General features: G+C 52.0%; 1 protein-coding gene and 1 long non-coding RNA gene across 2 annotated transcripts in view; one reads left to right on the forward strand and one right to left on the reverse strand.

Annotated features, from left to right (window-relative positions):
- ADARB2 (adenosine deaminase RNA specific B2 (inactive)) overlaps window positions 1-19,560 on the forward strand; it is a 455,480-nt gene that overhangs the window by 303,823 nt on the left and 132,097 nt on the right. The window contains exons 2-3 of the mRNA XM_023632103.2: window positions 4,583-4,669; window positions 12,731-13,599. Coding sequence (XP_023487871.1) covers window positions 4,583-4,669; window positions 12,731-13,599 — 956 coding nt within the window. The remainder of the gene's footprint in view (window positions 1-4,582; window positions 4,670-12,730; window positions 13,600-19,560) is intronic.
- On the reverse strand, window positions 697-6,977 carry LOC111771216 (uncharacterized). The gene is made up of 5 exons (XR_002804915.2): window positions 6,795-6,977; window positions 5,808-5,974; window positions 5,040-5,091; window positions 4,209-4,325; window positions 697-1,272 (listed from the first exon to the last, which is right to left on the reverse strand). It is a non-coding gene; the product is annotated as an uncharacterized lncRNA (long non-coding RNA).

A 19,560-nucleotide genomic window follows, 5' to 3' on the forward strand; every position in this document is an offset into this window, starting at 1 on the left:
AGCATATTTTCCTTTGTCAAGTTTCTGTTCAGTTATTTTGCCCATTTTTTTCAATTTGGATTTTTTTGTTCTTTATTATTCATTTGCAAGAGTTCTTATATTCTGGTAACAAACAGCTGTCTTGATTGTAAATATATTATCCCAATCTGTGGTTTGCGTTTTGTTTTCTTAACGGTGTATTTAAGTGAGCTGAAATTTTTATTTTGATGAGAACTAATTATTTTCTCTTATAATTAGTGCTTTCTATGTCCTGTCTAAGAAATCTGCCTAGATGAAGACCATGCAAACAGCCTCTTATATTTCCTTCTTACAGGTTTTATAGTTTTAGCTTTTACGTTTAGGTTTATGATCCATTTTCTGATACTTTTCACAATGGTATGAGATGGAGCTCAAAATTCATTTTTTCCAAGATGTTGTACAGTTTTTTCAGCATGATTTGTTTAAAACACTTTATTTACCCCACTGTATTCCTTTAGATCTTTGTTGAAAATCAGTTGATCATACAGGTATGATTCCATTTCCGAATTCTCTATTTGGTCCATTGGTCTATTTATCTGTGTTTATGCCCTTACCCTCTTGTATTTGTTCTTCGTTATCAGTATTCTCAACCAATGAGATCGCATATGGTTCCAGGGAAGGGCTTCTGACCCTGAAAATGCTTCCCCACATGCTCCAAAAATATATGAAATCACTTCAACAAGAGCCAAAGTCATTTATTTTACAGTGTAATAAGGTTTATAATGCAAATGCCCTGGATCATTTCAAGTAATGCATTAAACATGGCGTGCTGAGCCATGACTAAGGGCAAACAGACCTATACTGAAAGCGACCCCTGATTGGAGGATGGCACCAGGCCCGCGCCCACACCAGGGCCAGTCCAGGCTGGCTGCATCTCTCTGGGCTCACTTTCAGGCTGGTTCACGTCAGATGCTCTGGGCCTGAGCTGGGCAAAGATGCAAAGGGCTGAGGGCAGGGAGCACCTCCCTTCCAGCCACCTTCTTTGGAGAAACACCTTCTTCTTGCAGACTGTACAAGGAGAGGGCGGGGAGGCAGCAGAAATTGTGGAGAATTCTGTTAAGCAGCTTCTCTCAGCATACCCAAAACGTCCGGAATTGAGTAAAGTAAAACTACGGCCTCCATTTTTCATCAGTAAACTGCATGAAACCAAACCTTCAACAGATGACTGATACACAAAGACTAGAACTAGTTGGATATTGCAGCTCTGCTGCCATGGAATGAACTGAATGCAGACGCCAAGTATCAAGGAAACAACTGCAAAGAAAGGCAGGACATCAAATAAATTTTGTTGTAATTTTTCTAAATAATAAATGCATTTCCCCACCCTCTTTTCTAACGACATTCTAAAGGTGTGGTCTGTCCTTTCTGAGGAACAATTATTTCTCACGCAGAGCTTACGTGCTTTCAGGGTTAGCTAGTTTTCTTTTATGAAGCAAGGGCAGCAGTGGAGAAGACCTGGGGTCTCAGATGAACATAATGAGCAGCAGAAGTTAGCAACTCTGTGGTTTCCTGGTTTGTTTAAGCCAGCCCGTGAAATCTGAACTCCACCGCACTAGAGGACTTGGACGGGTTACCAGAGACAAAGACGCGGGGCTACCAGACGAAATACAGGACGACTCCAGTTAACTCTGAATTATTTTTCGTTTTTTAAATTGTGGTACAATATATGTAACATAAAATTTACCATCACAACCACTTTTAAGCAGACAGTTCAGAGGCATTAAGCACATCCACACTGCTGTGCGACCGCCACCACCATCCATCCACACAATACTTTTCGTCTTGCAAAACTGAAGCTCTGCCCCCATTAAACACTAATTCCCCAGCTCCCCTCCCTCAACCCCTGGCAACCACTATTCCACTTTCTGTCTCTATGAATTTGACAGCTCTGGGACCCCATATAAATGGAATCATACAGTCCTTGTCTTTTTGTGACTGACTGATTTCTCTCAGCATAATGTCCTCAAGGTTCCTTCATGTTGCAGCATATTGCAGACTTTCCTTCATTTTTAAGGCTGAATAATATTCCACGGCATGTTTATACCACATTTTGCTTATCCATTCACCCATCGATGGACATCTGAGTTGCTTCCATGTTTTAGCTCTCGTAAATAATGCTGCTATGAACACGGGTGTACATATATCTCTTTGAGACTCTGCTTTCAATTCTTTTGGTAAATACCTAGAAGTGGAATTGCTGGTTCCATCATGGCTGCATCATTTCACATTCCCACCAAAAGTACACGAGAGTTCCAGTTTCTCCATATCCTCACCAACACTTGTTATTTTCTAGTTTTTTTCCTTTTTTATAACAGCCATGCTGATGGGTGTGAGTGGTATCTCACTGTAGTTTTGCCCATCATTTCCCTAATGACTGGTGATGTTGAGCATCTTTTCACGTGCTTATTCGCCATTTGTAAATCTTCTTTGGAGAAATGTCTATTCAAGTGCTTTGCCCTAATTCTGAATTTCAGATAAACAACAAATAATTTTTTCAGTATATGTATGTTCCACACAATATTACAAATGTATGTATACTAAAAAAGTATCTGTTGTTTATCTGAGACTCAGTTTTAAGTAGTTGTCTTGTGTTTTCACTTGATAATTCTGGCAACCCTAGAAAGCGAGAGCTTTGGTGGACCTAAAACAATCTTTAAATATTTCACAGTTTCGCTAAGGTGAGCTCTGCAATGGTTTAGTGTATTTTTGTGGGTGTTTGGCTGGTAGCCCTGCTTTATTACAAAATTGTAATTTCATTTTGCGATGCTCCAGACTAAATCATGTGAGCTCTACACTCCCTGTGTAACATTATTGGGCTGCCTTAATGAAATTATAACTCAAGCAAGAGATTTCATTCCCTTGCAGTAAATTAGCTTGGGCCGTGAGGGTTCGGGGAGAGCCAGCTTCCCTGGGCTTATTCTTCTTGTTCGGTGGAATGAAGAACGAGCAGGCGCTTTGTATCTGAGTTATTTATTGCTCTCTTTGAGTGAACATTATATTGTTGCCCGTCCCTACTGGAAACAACGGCTGTTAACAGGCTCCTGAATGAATTTCAGTGTGAACTCCCCTGGCCTCTGGAAAGCTTGGCTAAAGAGAAAGCAGGCTCAGTGTGGAAAGAGAAAGAGCAAGGTCCAGGCCCGGGGCTGGACGCCTGCAGGCTAACGGCACATAAAACCGCTAGTTAAGGTTTCCACAAGAAATTGCGCCTAGACGTGCGCCAAAAGGGGGCCACAGCAACAGTCTTCCTCTCTGACGACAGAAGCAGACAACAGCAGCAAGATGCAAACAGGAGCCGCACTACACACCCCACTCTCAGGTGTCGACAGCTTCCCAAGGGGAGACAAAGGGGCCATGTGGCCAAGTGGCTAAACAGCTGGCGACCACGGTCTTGGGCAGCCTAACCTGCAGGAGCTGTAGGAAATGACCCTGCTGCCCCCTCCCCGGACCACGGTGGACAAGCATGGCGACATTTCCAGCTGTAGCTTTTAATAACGTGGTCAAGATGCACGTGGCATATAACAAATTGCTCAGCCTTGCAGGGCATGAGGACGTGAGAGGCGGGGATCTGGGACTGAGCGCGGGCTCCATGTGGTGTGTCCCAGGCAGGCTCTCGTCTGCCCTCGAGGAAGTTCTGCTCGGACACAAGCACTCCTAACTTCCGTGGTTCAATTCAGTCCGTGGAATCTCTAAAACAAGGAGCTTTTCTTTCAACTCCCTTTATTAGTCATTTTTTCATTTCTCCCGATTATACTTCCGACCTACAATTCCTTAATCTCTCTGTTTAAGAGAGAAACTGCTGAGACCATGGTCACAAGTGGCACTTCCCACACAGGTCCATTTCCCACCCTGGGCTGGTCTGGCACCCAGGACACCAGAGTGCTCCTGCCTCTACTTACCCTCTACAGGGGATGCAGGCAGAAGGCACCCGCCCCAGGACTCCTTTCCCTGCTTCAATTGTACGTCCCTTTACCGGGAAGAAGCGCTCAGGGCCCTCAGCTCCTTCTCCACCAGACATTCCTCCTCCCCCCCCCACTCCTTCTGCTCAAACATGCACTAAGGAGATTTTACAGTTTTGATCATTCTACTTTTTCATGCACTGGAAGCCCACAAAGCAAGTTCTCCACTAATGGGAAAAACAGTCTTGGCTTTATTTGCACGATTCTCGTTTAACTGCAGAATTTTCTACTTGCCTTAGTTCCTGTCTGTGAAATGACCCCCGTCTGCAGGCTCTGCCCATCCAGCATCCTGTACGCTTAAGCAAGGTGGTTGACCCAAGATGATGACCCCAGGTTTTGAGGGACAAGGAACTAGAGGAGGGGAGATGCCAAAAATAAGAAAAGAAGGAAGATGGAAATCATGAAGTTTAAAATTGAAGGGAGAGGGGAGTTTGATAAAATGCTGTCAGAAATGCAATAAAAGACTGAACCAGAATGAAGCGGCTGCAACCAAAGTGACCTTTCAACCTCCCTTGTCCACACTCTTGGTAATAAGAACACATAAAAGCGCTGAGTTTTTCTGAAACTTGATGTCAAAAGTGCGTTTCCTCTTCTTCTTTTCTTTCCAGACAAAGTAAGCATGTTGTCAGCCTTCATCGCTCCCTTCAAGCACTTAAGCCCCGGGGCCACAAACACCGAGGATGAAGACACTCTCAGTAAGCAGATCCCAGCCCCACCTGGAATGCTATCCCTACCTGGAAACCCATCCCCACCCGGAATCCCATCCCCACCCGGAATCCCTTCTCCACCCGGAATCCCATCCCCCCGTGAAATCCCATCCCCACCCGAAATCCCTTCTCCACCCGGAATCCCTTCCCCCCCCCCCCCGAATCCCTTCTCCACCCGGAATCCCATCCCCCCTCCCCCCGGAATCCCTTCCCTACCTGGAATCCCTTCTCCACCCGGAAGCCCTTCCCCACCCAGAATCCTTCCCCCCCGGAATCCCTTCCCCACCCAGAATCCCTTCTCCACCTGGAAACCCATCCCTGCCTGGAATCCCATCCCCGCCTGGAATCCCGTCCTCACCTGAGTGGTAGGAAAATATTGGCAGTAACCGTGTGATTGAGAACTCCAGGGACTGTAGAAAAAAAGTTTCCTGGCACTATCCGTCCTCTCTTCCCTTTGTTTTCCCCTCCAAACCCAAAAGCAAAGGAATAAGAAAAATGAGCACAGTCTCTCTGAACAGTTTGTACAATCATTTAACAAGGAGAGAGCTGGATGGGTGCCCGCCTGTGGAGGCAGCACTTCTGGCACTTGAAACTGGAGAGACACCAAGGCAGTGTGGTGTGGGGACAGAAAATCCTGTTTTGAGGGAGGGGATCTGAACAGCTTCCCCTGCTCAGAGTCTGAGGAGACCCCGGAGGAGACAGGGCTGGTGTGTGTGCGGGAGAGAGTCCTGGGCGTGTCTGGCATGCGTCACAGCTCCTCTGGGTGGAACACATTGCCAAGCTTTTAAACGAGGGGGATGAGGCATTTGGGACCACGTGGACTCCTCGTGCATTTCCACGTCACCTAACAGATGGTTCACCTTTTCCACCAAAGGGAGTTAAGGACGTGCTGGCTGTCCCGGGACGGGGAGGTGGCAGATGTCTACTGGTGGTCGCTAGCATCGTTGTTTTGACCAAGAAGCAACAGTGGAAATATTGTCCATTTTGCCATCAGCTTTTAAGAAACACAACACATTCCCTTCCCAGACAACATAATTATCAACAAGACGGGAAACTGAGGTTATAACCCTGGCTTATTCCACAAAAGCAAAGTCATGAAATCACCGAATGTCAGAAGCGAGCAAACCTTGGGGATGTTCCAGCTTGATGCCCCATTCCCCGATGAGGAAGCAAAGGCAGAGAGGGTGAGGGGAAAGTCCACGTGGGGTCAGAACGTGGTTCTCCTTCCTCAACACAGCACGTGGTCCAGTGAAACCTTGACAGACGGTGCTTTCTGTCTTCTCATGGTCCAAACTGCAAAGTTTAGGACTTAGTTCATGGAGAGCTACTTCAGAAATCTGGAATACACACACACACACACACACACAGATATATACACATGTAAAAGCACGTACACAGCCTGCACACACACACACGCACAGATATATACACATATGAAAGCACGTACACAGCCTGCACGCACACACACACACACACACAGAGATATATACACACACACACACAGATATATACACACACACACACACACAGATATATACACATATAAAAAGCATGTACACAGCCTGCACACACACACACACACACACACACAGATATATACACATGTAAAAGCACGTACACAGCCTGCACACACACACACACACACACACACACACACACAGATATATACACATATGAAAGCACGTACACAGCCTGCACGCACACACACACACACACACACAGATATATACACACACACACACAGATATATACACACACACACACACACAGATATATACACATATAAAAAGCATGTACACAGCCTGCACACACACACACACACACACACAGATATATACACATGTAAAAGCACGTACACAGCCTGCACACACACACACACACACACACACACACAGATATATACACATATGAAAGCACGTACACAGCCTGCACGCACACACACACACACACACAGATATATACACATGTAAAAGCACGTACACAGCCTGCACGCACACACACAGACACACAAGCCCCAAGCTGGACTGGACATGTGGACAAACGTGTTATTTGATAACACGCATGGAATAAATGCCTTGAGGAATAAAACCTGACTGTTTCCTCCTCTTCCCACCTCAAGCTGTTGGACTCCGGGTGAGTCTAGACTCCCATATGGGAGCCTCTCCTCCTCTTCCAATAGCACAGCTTCTGATGCGGGGACAATTAGGAACACAGAAGCCCAGAGGGGCCAGACCTTCCCATGGGATCTCCTGCTCTGACCCCAACCCCAACCACGGGCCACGAACCTCCACATTCTGAGGTCAGTGCCTCATTGTCCATGAGACAGGGAGAGTACCGTGACCTCAACCATGGAGCCGAGGTCATAATCAAGCTGGATAACGCGCGAAGATGGTTCAGGCTGGCCCTGGAGCAGGCAGGCACTCCATCCAGGCAACTAATACCTACAATTAAGGCTGTTTCCCCAACTCAGCTCACTGGCTACAAGGTAGAAACTTACAGCTAAGAAGGACTTTTAATTGTTTGTTACATGTTAAAATGCCTTTGAAATACTTGGAAAATCTTATTTTCTATCAGTGGATTAGTCATCCCCCTTTGTAATGCACACTCTTGATTCACTTAGAAAACCTCGTTCTCATAGATTGTCCAAAGATAAACCCCCAAATTAATGCACTTGGCTTGATACTTAACACAAGTACTGCCGATGTGGCCCTGGCTGTTTTTGCCCAAATGCCACCCGACGATAGAAAAGGAGGGAGGGAAGCTCCCCTACAGGGATGTATGTGTGACGTGTGTGTGTGTGTGCGTGCAGGCTGTGTGTGTGACGTGTGTGATGCATGATACGTGTTATATGTGTGATGTATGTATGTTGTGCGTGTGGTGTGTGATCTATGTTCTGTGTGTGTGTGTGGTGTATGTGTGATCTATGTTCTCTTTGTGTGTGTGTGTATGCTGTGTGTGGTATGTGTTGTGTATATGCTTGTGTGCAGGTAGATGCAAACATAGGCCTGCTTTGGAGTGTCCCATTTTCATTTTATTCATAACCCTGTGCATGGGAACACCTGGGTTGGTGTCACATGAAGGCCCGTTGACCCTGCCCACGGATGGAGTTTCACGGTTCAGGACATCGCCATGCTCGCCCCACGGCCCCACGGCCCTAGCTGTCAACACTCACTTGTCCCTGGAGCTTGAGCCCCTGGTCTCAAGGGCTGGGCTGGGATCGGGGGTCAGCACTGGACAGAGACTTTGGCTGAGAGAAGGCGGTGCCTGTCAGCCCAGCTGGATCAGCCATCAGTAGGGTGGGTTTGGCTGAGTCTCAGGGACAATGCCACATTTTTAAGACTTCGGGTAACTCTGAAAGCTTTCTTCTCTGAACATCAGGAGGAGTGAATCACTGCCGAGCCCCACCCTGTCTGTGGCTACTACTGACCCAGGGGTCACGAGGAGGGGCTGAAGAGCCACTCCCAGCTAGGGCCACAGGACTGCCAAGTCCACGCTGTTTGCACAGGTCCAGAGGGAGGGAGGCCCGCCCACTCGACCCTCAGCCAGGTGCGTCGCAGGCACAGCTCCGGGATGGTGTGTGACAAGCCTTTGCAAGGAAGCCATCTTCCGCCTGATGCCAAGCCTGATCCGAGAGCCACTGCCGTGAGGCCTGTGCATCACCGGTAATGCCAGGACCAGGACCAGGAGCCTTCTGTAACTGAGTCAGCAGGCCTGTGCGGCTGGCACCTCCCTGTGCCCCAGCACCCCTTCCATACCCCTTCCAACGCCCAAAGCAGCAAGACCTCCTCCCCGTGTGAACAGAGACCTGCTCCTGTCAGCTGGCACTGGCTGATGTGGACGTGGCAGGCCACACAGCTGCTTCTCTGGATGGGGGGTTGTCTGGCCCCCTGCCACCTGCAGACACCGCAGTGTCATTATTAGCGATGCAGTGCTGAAAATCTTTAATGATGTGACAACTTCGAGACGTCTGGCTGCATAACGACCAGACAACGCTGGCCCCGGGAGGGAGTCAGTGGGAGAAGGAGACGCACATACGTGCACACAGGCAGGGACAGACACCCACACTTCCAGCAGAACGACAATCCCCAGGAGGTGACAGCCGATGCACAAAGCAGCCTAGAACTCAACTCTGAAGGAATGCATTTCACCCAGAAGATGAAAGTTTAGCCACACCCGTGCCAATATAAAATTCTGCTCTTTCTCCCCAAAATGCAATTCTTTTATGCGCTGGAACTTCAGATGTGGCCCTGCATCTGCTGACACTTTTTGTCAAAAAAGAGACGGGGCTCAAGAGACGACGCATGTGTGAGAAAAGCAGAATGGAACTGATTTCGTGTACCTTCCCTTCCACGTGTCTCTCTGACTCGGACATTCTCCTGGTGCCTGGCAGCCTTCGGATCCATGGGGATTGTCCCCTCACTGCACCTGTGGCTCTTGTCCAATGGGACAGGAAGTCACTTGTCTGCTTTTTTCCAGTTTCCACAATAGAAGGACACATGCAACCGTCTGAAAACCCAGTGCTGTCCGCAGAGGACTCGTAAAGGTCGCAGCCCACAGACGCCTCTTGTTAGACAGTCGAGGTCAGGGGACTTGCCGTGTGCCACGCAGCAACACGCCAGCGCGGGCACGGGGTACGTGCCCACAGGAGGTGCACACGGCTTCCTCAAGAGTGGGCTTCATTGAGGGAAGGCATTTGGGATCCAAGGCAGAAATTTTCCAAGGAGGAAAGAACACGACGTGAGCCCCAGATGGAGTTGGGGGAGCTGCCATGGGCCCCCAAACCCAGCACACCACTCTGCTCCCTCTCCACTTCCTGGAATTCCCCTGCAGGGCTGAGGTCCCAGGGCTGTGTGAGCACAGACAGAGACAGACAGAGGGACAGACGGGCAGACAGAGAGACAGTGCTAGTGGGGGAAAGGTGAACCCTTAGACGAACCTTTACGTGCAGGTGTCCGGTCATTCACATGAGAAGGCGAGTCTGGCAGAGCGACTCCAGCTTCACATACTGCAGTCTCCGAGCTGTGACTGGGGGAATGTTATCTGGAGAAGGAATTCCAGAGTGGAATTAAGGACCACTTCTTCTTACATCCTGGTGTGAACAGTCCGTTCGACCTGTGCCAAGGGTACAAGGAATAGTAAGGAATCTTGTGTGTAATCAGGCCCTGCAGCCCGGGGCCCACCCTCTCCTCTCCCGCCCCTCACAGGCTCGGAGCCTCCTCCCTCTTTGGGGCGGGGTCAGTCATCATAGCAAGGAGGCACTCAGTCCAGAGCCTGCCAAGTCTACAGATCCCGAACGAAGTCTTCCTACGTTATCTCCACGGATTCTCACCGAAGCTCAGGGTGGCTGTTCCGTTCGAGCAAAGCTCGGCGCCAGCACCCAGCACCCGCCCACACTGCAGAGACGACAAGCCAGCACTCACACTGTCCGTGGGGCCTGGAGCCGACTTCCAGAAAGAAGGCGGAGCCCACCAGAGACAGGACAAAACACAGTTGGATAAGGCCCGGAAACCTGCTTTTGTATCAATTATTATTAATCGATGATTATGATCGGAGGGGTCTTCATGCCACACTCTGACCACTGTGGCTCGTGCCGTGGCAAACTGTCGTAACGATGGTCATGGGACATGGCAAGTTGTGGGAGAGCAGAGCGCGGAGGTGAGTTCAGCGCAGGTCGGGGAGGCATCGGCTGTTTCTCCAAGATAAACCTTCCACCTCGAAAGGCAGCCGAGGTCATCCATACACCGGCCACTTTAATCACACGACAGGCTCGCTCAATCCCCACGCTGCGAGAAATCGATAAGAAATTAGAGAGCTCCAGCAATTTCTAGGCAATCTGGCATGTGGCTTTGGGGTTGGCATGTTATTTTTTTTCCATCTTTATGTTCAATTTGGGAAACCGCGTGGTGAATCTGCTCTGCTACCCTCACCCCAAATCTCGGACCCTGAATGACACATCTCTGTGCTGTGTGCATGCCCAAGACCGAGAACGATGAGCAAGAGAGGCTGGGACTCATTCAGTACTTGATATGTGGAAGGTAATTATTTCTACTAAAATCAACCATAAATGAATGTCTTCCACCTCTCACTTATAAAACCCAGGTTCATGCTCTTGAACAAAATTACCTCTGCCAACCTAATATTTTATGGAAGCAAACTGCTGGAGAAAACACCAGCAGAATCACCTCGTAGCTGAAAGAACTACCCTCGTGAGCAGCCGAGGTTTCAGCAAACAGAGGACACTTTCAAATCAGAGGCTGGAGGTTCCAACGGGCACACCCTCCCGGCGGGCCCTTCCCTCCAGAGGAGATGGTGGTGGGAAGGGCGCACCCAGAGCTGGAGGCCACAGAGCCGTGAGACCTAGACAGAGCGATCTCCAGCGGAGGGCACCTCTCCCAGGCGCCTCTGTGCCGTGAAACTGTGCCTTTCTGCTCTTATTCCCCAGCAGCCGCCCTGAGAGGCGAGTGGGCCGGGTCTCCCCGCTGCTTGACTTCAGGGAGCAAGGAGGACCAGCACTCATATCCATTCTAGGCTGTGGGCCAGCTGTAAAAATCACCTCCAGTTCCCACTTGTTTAGCAAGAAAAAAACTCACAATCTGCACAGAGCCGCCCCAGAGCCCGTGACTCAGGGTTCCCACGGAGAAACCGGAGGCCTTAAAGGGTCGTCTGTGGTGGTCCTGGCTGGCCGGGCCCGGCCCAGCTGTCTCAGCTCCCTCGTCCATCCAAACGCTGATGGCAGCTGATGCTCGGTGTCCTCATTCTCTCCCCGGAGCCCAGAATAGGGTGTCCCTGGAAATGACCAAGAAAAGGACGGAACCATTCGTTTCCATAAAATCACCTTCACACGACAGCAAACATACCAGGATGCAATCCCATTTCTACTGCTTAACCTCCGCCTGACCTCGGGGCAACCCCGCAGCCCCTCGGGCCTCGGGTGCTCTCCTGGAAGAAGGTGGTGCCACCCCCACCCAGAGCGGGTCTGAGGAGCAGGGAAGGTTCCAATGTGAGGGTCCAAGGGTCTCAGCATCGTCCTCTTCAGAGGGTCCCCAGGAAACTGAGGGTTAGCCTTCCAGACACACATTCGCCAGCAGAGCCAACAGGGCCTCGCCTGTGGCCAGGGGGACGCTCCACGGCCGAGGTTTTCTAAATGGAGCCGCTTTACCGGCAGAGAGGCCCAAGACGGCCAGTCCAGAAAAGTTAAATCATCGTTACACGCACCCACCACCCACAGTTAGCAAATGATAGTTTTGCTGAATTTACTTCTGTTCCTTTCTTGCACAAGAAATAAAACATACCGGATGCAAGTGAAGCCATCGTGCCCACCCGCGACCCATCCGCCTCCTCAGCTCGGGGCCGGTGGATGTCGGCTTCTCCGTGTGTCAGAGCACCCGCAGATACGTGGAGTCTGTGTTTATACTTCACACCATTGATTCCCCGTGCTCTGTGGACTCTGCAAGTTGCTTTTGTCCTCTGACATTGTATTTCGGAGATTCACCCACATTGAAGCGCGCAGATCTGGTTCATTAAGTGTATAAGTGCCGGGCAGCGATGCGTGTGTGATGTCCCCACAATTTATTACCGTCCTGCATGCAGGGAAGGCCGCCCTGACCCTCAGCACTGCCCAGAGCCATAGATAGAGAGGGGGTGCGCGTTCATCCGGTTTGGGGGGCAGCTTTGGGAGGAGGGCAGGGTGCCTGGGCTCAGCACCGTGGTGTCACTGTGACACTCAGAGCCACAGGTGGGAGCAGTGCCAGTGGGACACGACCTTCATCCCCGTCCACTCCCCACTCTCTTCTCCAGGAACCGCTCAGGACTGCCTGTCCTTCCTCCTTCTGGGCGTTGGGCCCCACTTTCACGGGTCCATAGTAACTTCTCTGTCCCCTTCCTGTGGGCGCCAGCTGGGGAGCCCGACTCGTGAGCCTGGTTGGCTGCGCTGGCGGCTAGGGCTGGCGCATCGAGGTCAGGGTCGCAGTGCGGTCATCCCCAGTAGTATCTGTCACCAGCGGCGAGCTGCCGGCGCCCTGGGTCACGGCTGTCTGTTCTCACCTGCAGGTACCAGCAGCGCAGACGTGAAGGAAAACCGCAACGTGAGCAACCTGGAGGCGGGGCCGCTGCCCCAGGGCGACAGGGTCCGCAGCGGGCCGCCAGGCGTGAAGAGGAAAAGGCCCCTGGAGGAGGGCAACGGCAGCCACCTCTGCAAACTGCAGCTGATCTGGAAGAAGCTGTCGTGGTCGGTGACGCCCAAGAACGCGCTGGTCCAGCTGCACGAGCTGCGGCCGGGCCTGCAGTACCGGATGGTGTCCCAGACCGGCCCGGTGCACGCGCCCGTCTTCGCCGTGGCCGTGGAGGTGAACGGGCTCACGTTCGAGGGCACGGGGCCCACCAAGAAGAAGGCCAAGATGCGCGCGGCCGAGCTGGCCCTGCGGTCCTTCGTGCAGTTCCCCAATGCCTGCCAGGCCCACCTGGCCATGGGCGGCGGCGCCGGGCCCTGCACGGACTTCACCTCCGACCAGGCCGACTTCCCCGACACGCTCTTCAAGGAGTTCGAGCCGGCGGCGCCCCGCGAGGGCTGCCCGGGCCGCCGCGCCGCCGACGCCGAGCTGCTGCCCGCGGCCTGCCGGCGGGGGCGGCTGCTGTGCCGCACGCTGGACCTGGCGCGCCCGGGCGAGAGCAACCCGGTGGTGCTGCTGAACGAGCTGCGCGCCGGCCTGCACTACGTGTGCCTCGCCGAGCCGGCCGAGCGGCAGCGCGCCAAGCGCTTCGTGATGGCCGTGCGCGTGGACGGGAGGACGTTCGAAGGCTCGGGTCGCAGCAAGAAGCTGGCCAAGGGACAGGCGGCGCAGGCGGCGCTCCAGGCCCTCTTCGACATCCGGCTGCCCGGCCACGTCCCCAGCAGGAGCGGGAGCCGCCTCCTGCTGCAGGTGAGAATTCGCAGGTAGCCGCCCGCAGGTGGCTTCTCCGGGATGCGCGGAGGCGTGGGCGTGACGGGGCGGCGGGCGGACCCCTCCGCTCCAGCCACGGTGGGTGGGGAGCGGCCCTCGCCCTCCCACCAAAGGCCCCGCTCCCAGCCTCCCTAGGAGTGGCTCTCGAGCCTTTGGAGAGAGAGGCGTGGGAAGGTACAGACAGAAGGCCACTCTCGCACTTGGCCGAGGTAAAGGGAGCGCTAAGGGACCGGGTGATGAGGCGAGGACGCCGCCGGACTCGGGGCAGGAGCGGGCGGGGCGGGGCAGCGGTCTATGGAGGGAGGATGGCGCCCCAGGACTCGAGTTTGCCAGGCCCTTAGGCCACCTGGTGGCTGTGCCGGCTGCAGCCGCGGGAAAGGAGCGCAAGGTGAAATGCGTGTGTTGGGTCGTGGTTCGGGTTGAGTTTCCAGCTGGGGAGCCCGGAGAGAGCAGATGAATGTGAATCGTTTCATCCAGTGATTCCCATGGGAGGCGGGGCGGGTGGCGTGTCTGGGGGGGTTGCCCGAGGGAGCCAGAGGGACCGGTGCCTCTGACACTAGTTCACCCTCGTTCCTTCGAGGGACGTTTCTGCAGCCCCGCCCACGTGTCAGGACCTATTCTCACACCCTTTTAAAACCACCTCATCCTTGTGTGTCTGGTAACGGCTTATTTGTGAAAATTATCCTTTCTCTTACCTTTCTGAGAGTTATTCATGGGCATCGCTAGTTTATTAGATTCAAGAAATTATCCTTCTGCACTTTTGGTGCCAATGGTGGAAGGAAACGCTCTACATAGGAGGCGGGAGGGGAGCGGGATGCAGGATGAGGACCCAGGACTTGTCAGCTGTTGCTGCCACGGCTTGGTCCTCACAGCACCCAGGAGAGAGTCTGCCATGGCCCGGAGAGGTGGCGGGTCTGCTGAAGAACACAGGGTGCCGCCCGGGCCTCAGGTAGCACACGGAACACCCCACAGCGACCCAGCAAAATGGTGTGGACAGACCCCTGCTGCTGAGTCACAGCTAGGAGCAAGCATGCATGCATTCATTCATTCATTCAATGAATGTCTCAGCAGGGACAACTGGCAAGGGAGAGTGTGGTCTGCCCCTCACGGTTTGGTCAAGGGAGAGAGGGATCCTGCTTAACAAGGAGCCCCAGTCAGGGGACGGCTGTTTCTCCTGCTGTGTCTGCCCCTAATTCCCTCATTTATTTTCAAATATTCAATGAAAAATCTACGGAGTGGGTTGGAGGGGTTTAGACCATAAGCTCATCCGTCTTGCCTTTCAACCCACCCTCGAATAACACACAATCCAAGGAAAATTGATGTTTGCAGCAAAGCTCAGATAGCTCTAAGTCCTCGAGACCCTCCCGGCCGGAAGTCAGGGAACCGTACTTCCCTCTTCCAAGCCTCCATCTGCTCCCGTTTCCCCTCTTTTTCCTCCCTATCCTGCTTCTTCGTTATCCATAACCTAAACCCTCCACTGTGCCCCGCAGCCCGGATGAGTGCCCAGGCTGCCAGGCCTCGACGTCACCTGTCTTCTCGCCGCTGTCCCGGAGCGGGTCCCCCCATGGTGGCCACGGTGTGTCCCTCTCAGAGTCCAGCCTGAGGCTTCAGGAGCCACCCCCCACGGCCGGCGTTTTCCTGGTTGGTAGGAAACACGGCTCTCCTCTTCCCACGCCCTCTCACCCCACCCCACGCGAAAGCTGGAGGATGTCATCCAGCCTAGGCCAGCCCCCTTTTCTCTCCTGTCGTCAGCCCTGAGCCCCCGGATGCAGGACCAGGCGGCTCGAGTGCTTTGTAACAGTCGTTTGACCCCAGAAGGCAGCACATCAGTTAAAGCCACTCCGCTAAATTATTTTTCTCTGACAGTCCGCTAACCACCCCGACCAGATGATGGAGGGCGAGGAGCGGCGTGAGGGCTGTGCGCCATCCATCATGCCAGGCACTGCGTCCCCGAAGCTCATTACCCGGTCCCCTCGCCCTGCACCCGGGGCTGATGGGGCTGAGTGGGTCGGGGGACTCAGGACCGGGTGCCATCAGCGGCCCTATTAAATTCAAATCCTGGTCTGGATTCAGGGACTGATCTTTAAAAGGCAGATTCCAAGAAGCTCTGTCAATGCTGCTCTGCTTTCTTGCCGTGCCCAGTGCCGTCTACACAGCGTTCCTCTTGCCCATGTAGACGCTCATCCTGCTGGCACTGGTCTGGAGCTCTAAGTCCCCCGAGGCCTGGCCTTTCCCTATCCTGCACCAGGCACCCCCGGGCCCTGGCCAGGGTTCCAAGAACCCCACCTAGGCTCCCAGAAAATGCGGTCCCCCCTCCACTGCCGAGCCAAGAGGACCCTGCTCGAGTCCACTGGGGAATATGGCATCAGCACTGGCTGCCAGGGCAACGCGATCTCTGGAACTTGGGTACTGACCACGCTAACCTTCTCTGCCCAAAGTCTGGGTTCTGCCCTACACAGAGCCGTCCTCCGTGTGCAGGACGATAAACCAGGAGTCTGGTTCTCAGAAGCAAACTAAGGGATGGTGTCTGTGTCTAATGCTTTGAACCAAAGGCTTGGTCCGTGTGAATGAGCTTCAGGACCCTCCCTAGTGGGGGTGCCCTCTCTACGTAATATTCAGTGAGAAAAACTTCAATTGTGACAGTGCACGAGTCATTCGGGGAGTGTGTTTCAAATGCCGCTGTGGATCTTGCTGCAAGAAATCTAGCAGGTGCACAGGTGAGGACCTGGAGCTGCATTTCTGACCTGTGCCACTCAGAACCCCATCTCGGGGCCGCTCTTGGCTTCACCCTGCAGAGCGGGGTCTCAGCCCGCTGGTGCTCACTCTGTCCTTAAGACAATTCTGAGTCAGCCCTTCTGGGGAAGACTGCAGGGAGCAAGTCACTTTCCAACAGTAAAGGTAAAGCGGTGGAGAATTGCTTCCAGTGTCGATTCTGAAAGAGTAGGTTCTGAAGAGTAATATGCTCAATAAGGATTAAAACTGCTGGTGTTGATTTCTCCAGGATCTAATTTTCACCGTTTCCTGTACCCAGGGGTGTTTCTCAGGACCAGACCAGCTACTTTCCTTCAATTTCATGAGATCTGACTTAAGGTCTCTTAGCCAGAGTGCTGAGACCGAGACTTTGTTAAATTCTTTAAAGACCTGAACGAGTGGGTGTGTAAGGCTCACACAGAGACACACAGGCTGGGCACTCCGCAAATGTCAGTGACAAGTTATCAGATGAGGATAACGAGGCTGACCAGGAGGCAGCCCAAATCCTCATGTTTTCCTGGTCTATGGCTGGGGCATCCTCCTGGTACAGGACTCCTGGGTTACCAAGATCCTTGGAAGTCATCATGAGACGGTATCAGAATATGAATACTCATTACCTGGAAACATCACGGTAGAAAGAAAAATAGATGAAATCACAAAATCTGCATCTCTCTTCAGTGTTCACCTCCCACCCCTCGCATGAAAAGAGTTGAATTCATAAAAGCACTCAATTCAACCAGAGAGGCCTATATCTCAGCACTTCCTTTCCATGGAAACTGGTCAGAGAAGAGAAGAACGTTCATTGTGACGGGAGTAAAGAAAGTGAGTAAAAGTCATACTAACTCTGGAAAGGGGGGTCTCTCGTGGACCCCGGCCCCCCATTTGAGAACAAACAAGTTCACTAAGTTGCTCTTTTACCTTAAAGGTCCCCTTTATTTTTTATTAATTTATTTTTTTAATTTGTATGTCAGGCTGCAGTGGTATTAACAGTGTCTCAAAGATTTAGTCAAAGCAATTAAAACAGTTTTTTCCCCCAGAGTAAGAGGGAACACATTTAAAGACTGGCTATGGGGCTTGGCCCGGGGGCATGACAGTTAAGTTCAGACACTCCACTTTGGTGACCTGGAGTTCACAGGTTCGGATCCTGGGCACAGACCTACACACCACTCATCAAGCCATGCTGTGGCGGGATCCCACATAGAAGAACTAGAATGACCTGCAACTGGGATACACAACTATGTCCTGGGGCTTTGGGGAGAAAAAAAGAAAAAAAAGGAGGAAGATTGGCAACAGATGTTAGCTCAGGGCCAATCTTCCTCACCAAAAAGCAAACCAAAAAAAAAATTAAAAAACAAAACAAAACTGGTCATAAAGGTTAGTTGCTTCCACGAAGCCTTTTGAGGTTTTTTTAGGGAACCCACGCCCAAGGCTTCGGTCCCGGCCATTTGTCACAAGCCCAGCTTGCCTGACCCGCATCCTGCTCTGTCCCCTGTTCATGTAGCTATTACTGCCAGGACAGGGAGAAACCATGGGAATTGATAACAAGATGGAAATGAACAATTTTTTTAAAGTTGCAGCATTTTATAGTAAATTTGGATCAGAGCTCCCGTACACGATCCCATTTCACGGAATCTGCCCCCAGAATTAGCCGCAGAATTAGACCGGGGGACGAAGTCCTCTGCTTTCTCAGCAGCTGCTCTGCGGGACGCTAATGGGATGTTTGCACAAACACGCTGTCCTTCTCCCAAACGCCAAGGTGACCCCCAGCTGCCTCTGGCCACTTTACAGATTGTGTTTCTAATCTCATACTCCTGCTAATCTATCTTACTCAACAGAAGCAGCATCCTAACTGCTATAAAGCAAAACTGTTAATTAATATTGCCATAACAAATTAGCAGTAGAGGGGTCCTCAAATTTTAAATAGTCTTAAATTAAAAACGAATAGCTGTGGAAGCCACACACACCGGGCTTTGGAATAGCCTAACGCTGTCCACGCTGGTACCCAAGGACACCCCGAGGCAGCTGCAGGTGCCCATGGCGTTCTCACCCGCAACCTCCCGGTACTGCTCAGAGCATGGAGATGTCCCCAAGCTGCCAGTGTCACCGGCGGAGGGTGGAGGGAGACAGAGGAGGGAAAGCACATGGCTGTGTTATCCAGAATCGTGATGCCTTCTTAAGAAGGGGCTTTAAAATGGTCACCACGTAAGAGTTCCCCCAAAACAAACACAATCAAACCCCAACTGTCCTTGTTCGCCCTGCTGGCTCGGATAAGTGTCCTCGGGCAGACGCTGCCAACACCCGGGCAGGTGCACCTTGTTCGAGCCGAGGCTTCCAGGCAGCACTGGGGGCACGTAAAGCTCTGCTGTTTCCCACCAGCAGCCCTGGGGCAGCCCTGCCTCTCTGGGCCTCCGGCTGTGGTTCTGAACTCCAGCGGTAGGGGTCCCAGGGGCTCTGCGGTCCCGGAAGCCTGTCTGCCTCCCGGTAATTGTTTTCCTGCTCGTCTGTGACCACGCTGCCCTGGTGGAGCCATAATTATTCAAGCGGCCTTCTTCCTTTCGACACCTCCACTCCCCCTGGGTTTTGTGACCACACACCCTCTTGTGGTCCATGAGGAGGCAAAGGCGGCCTTTTACAGAAGGAAGACACCTTCCCGCAGGTCCAGCCGACCCTGAGCTTCACCGGGCTGTCTTCATCTCCTTCTTTCCTCAGAAGAGGCACTGACAGCGAGACTACAGCGATAGGTCACTTCACTGTCATCACATGGGGAAAAATCTTCTAAAAAACCCTCCTTAATGAGGGCATTGAAGGCTTGTTAGATGCTTGACAATACATTTATACGTAACATATGTAATGTGCAATGTATATACAATATATATTTATATGATACACATTTTTTTTTATAAAGATTAGCTCTGAGCTAACTGCTGCCAATCCTCCTCTTTTTGCTGAGGAAGACTGGCCCTAAGCTAACATCCATGCCCATCTTCCTCTACTGTATTTATTTATTTTTTTTATGGCATGCCAAGCAGTGCCATGTCCGCACTCAGGATCCAAACTGGCAAACCCTGGGCCGCCGAAGTGGGACGTGCACACTTAACCACTGCGCCAGCAGGCTGGCCCCTATGATACGCATTTATACAGTGTATACACAACATGCACTTACAAGCATACGCTGACACAATGTGCCTA

The sequence above is a fragment of the Equus caballus genome, chromosome 29 (genome assembly GCF_041296265.1).
Source record: "Equus caballus isolate H_3958 breed thoroughbred chromosome 29, TB-T2T, whole genome shotgun sequence".
Classification (NCBI taxonomy): domain Eukaryota; kingdom Metazoa; phylum Chordata; class Mammalia; order Perissodactyla; family Equidae; genus Equus; species Equus caballus.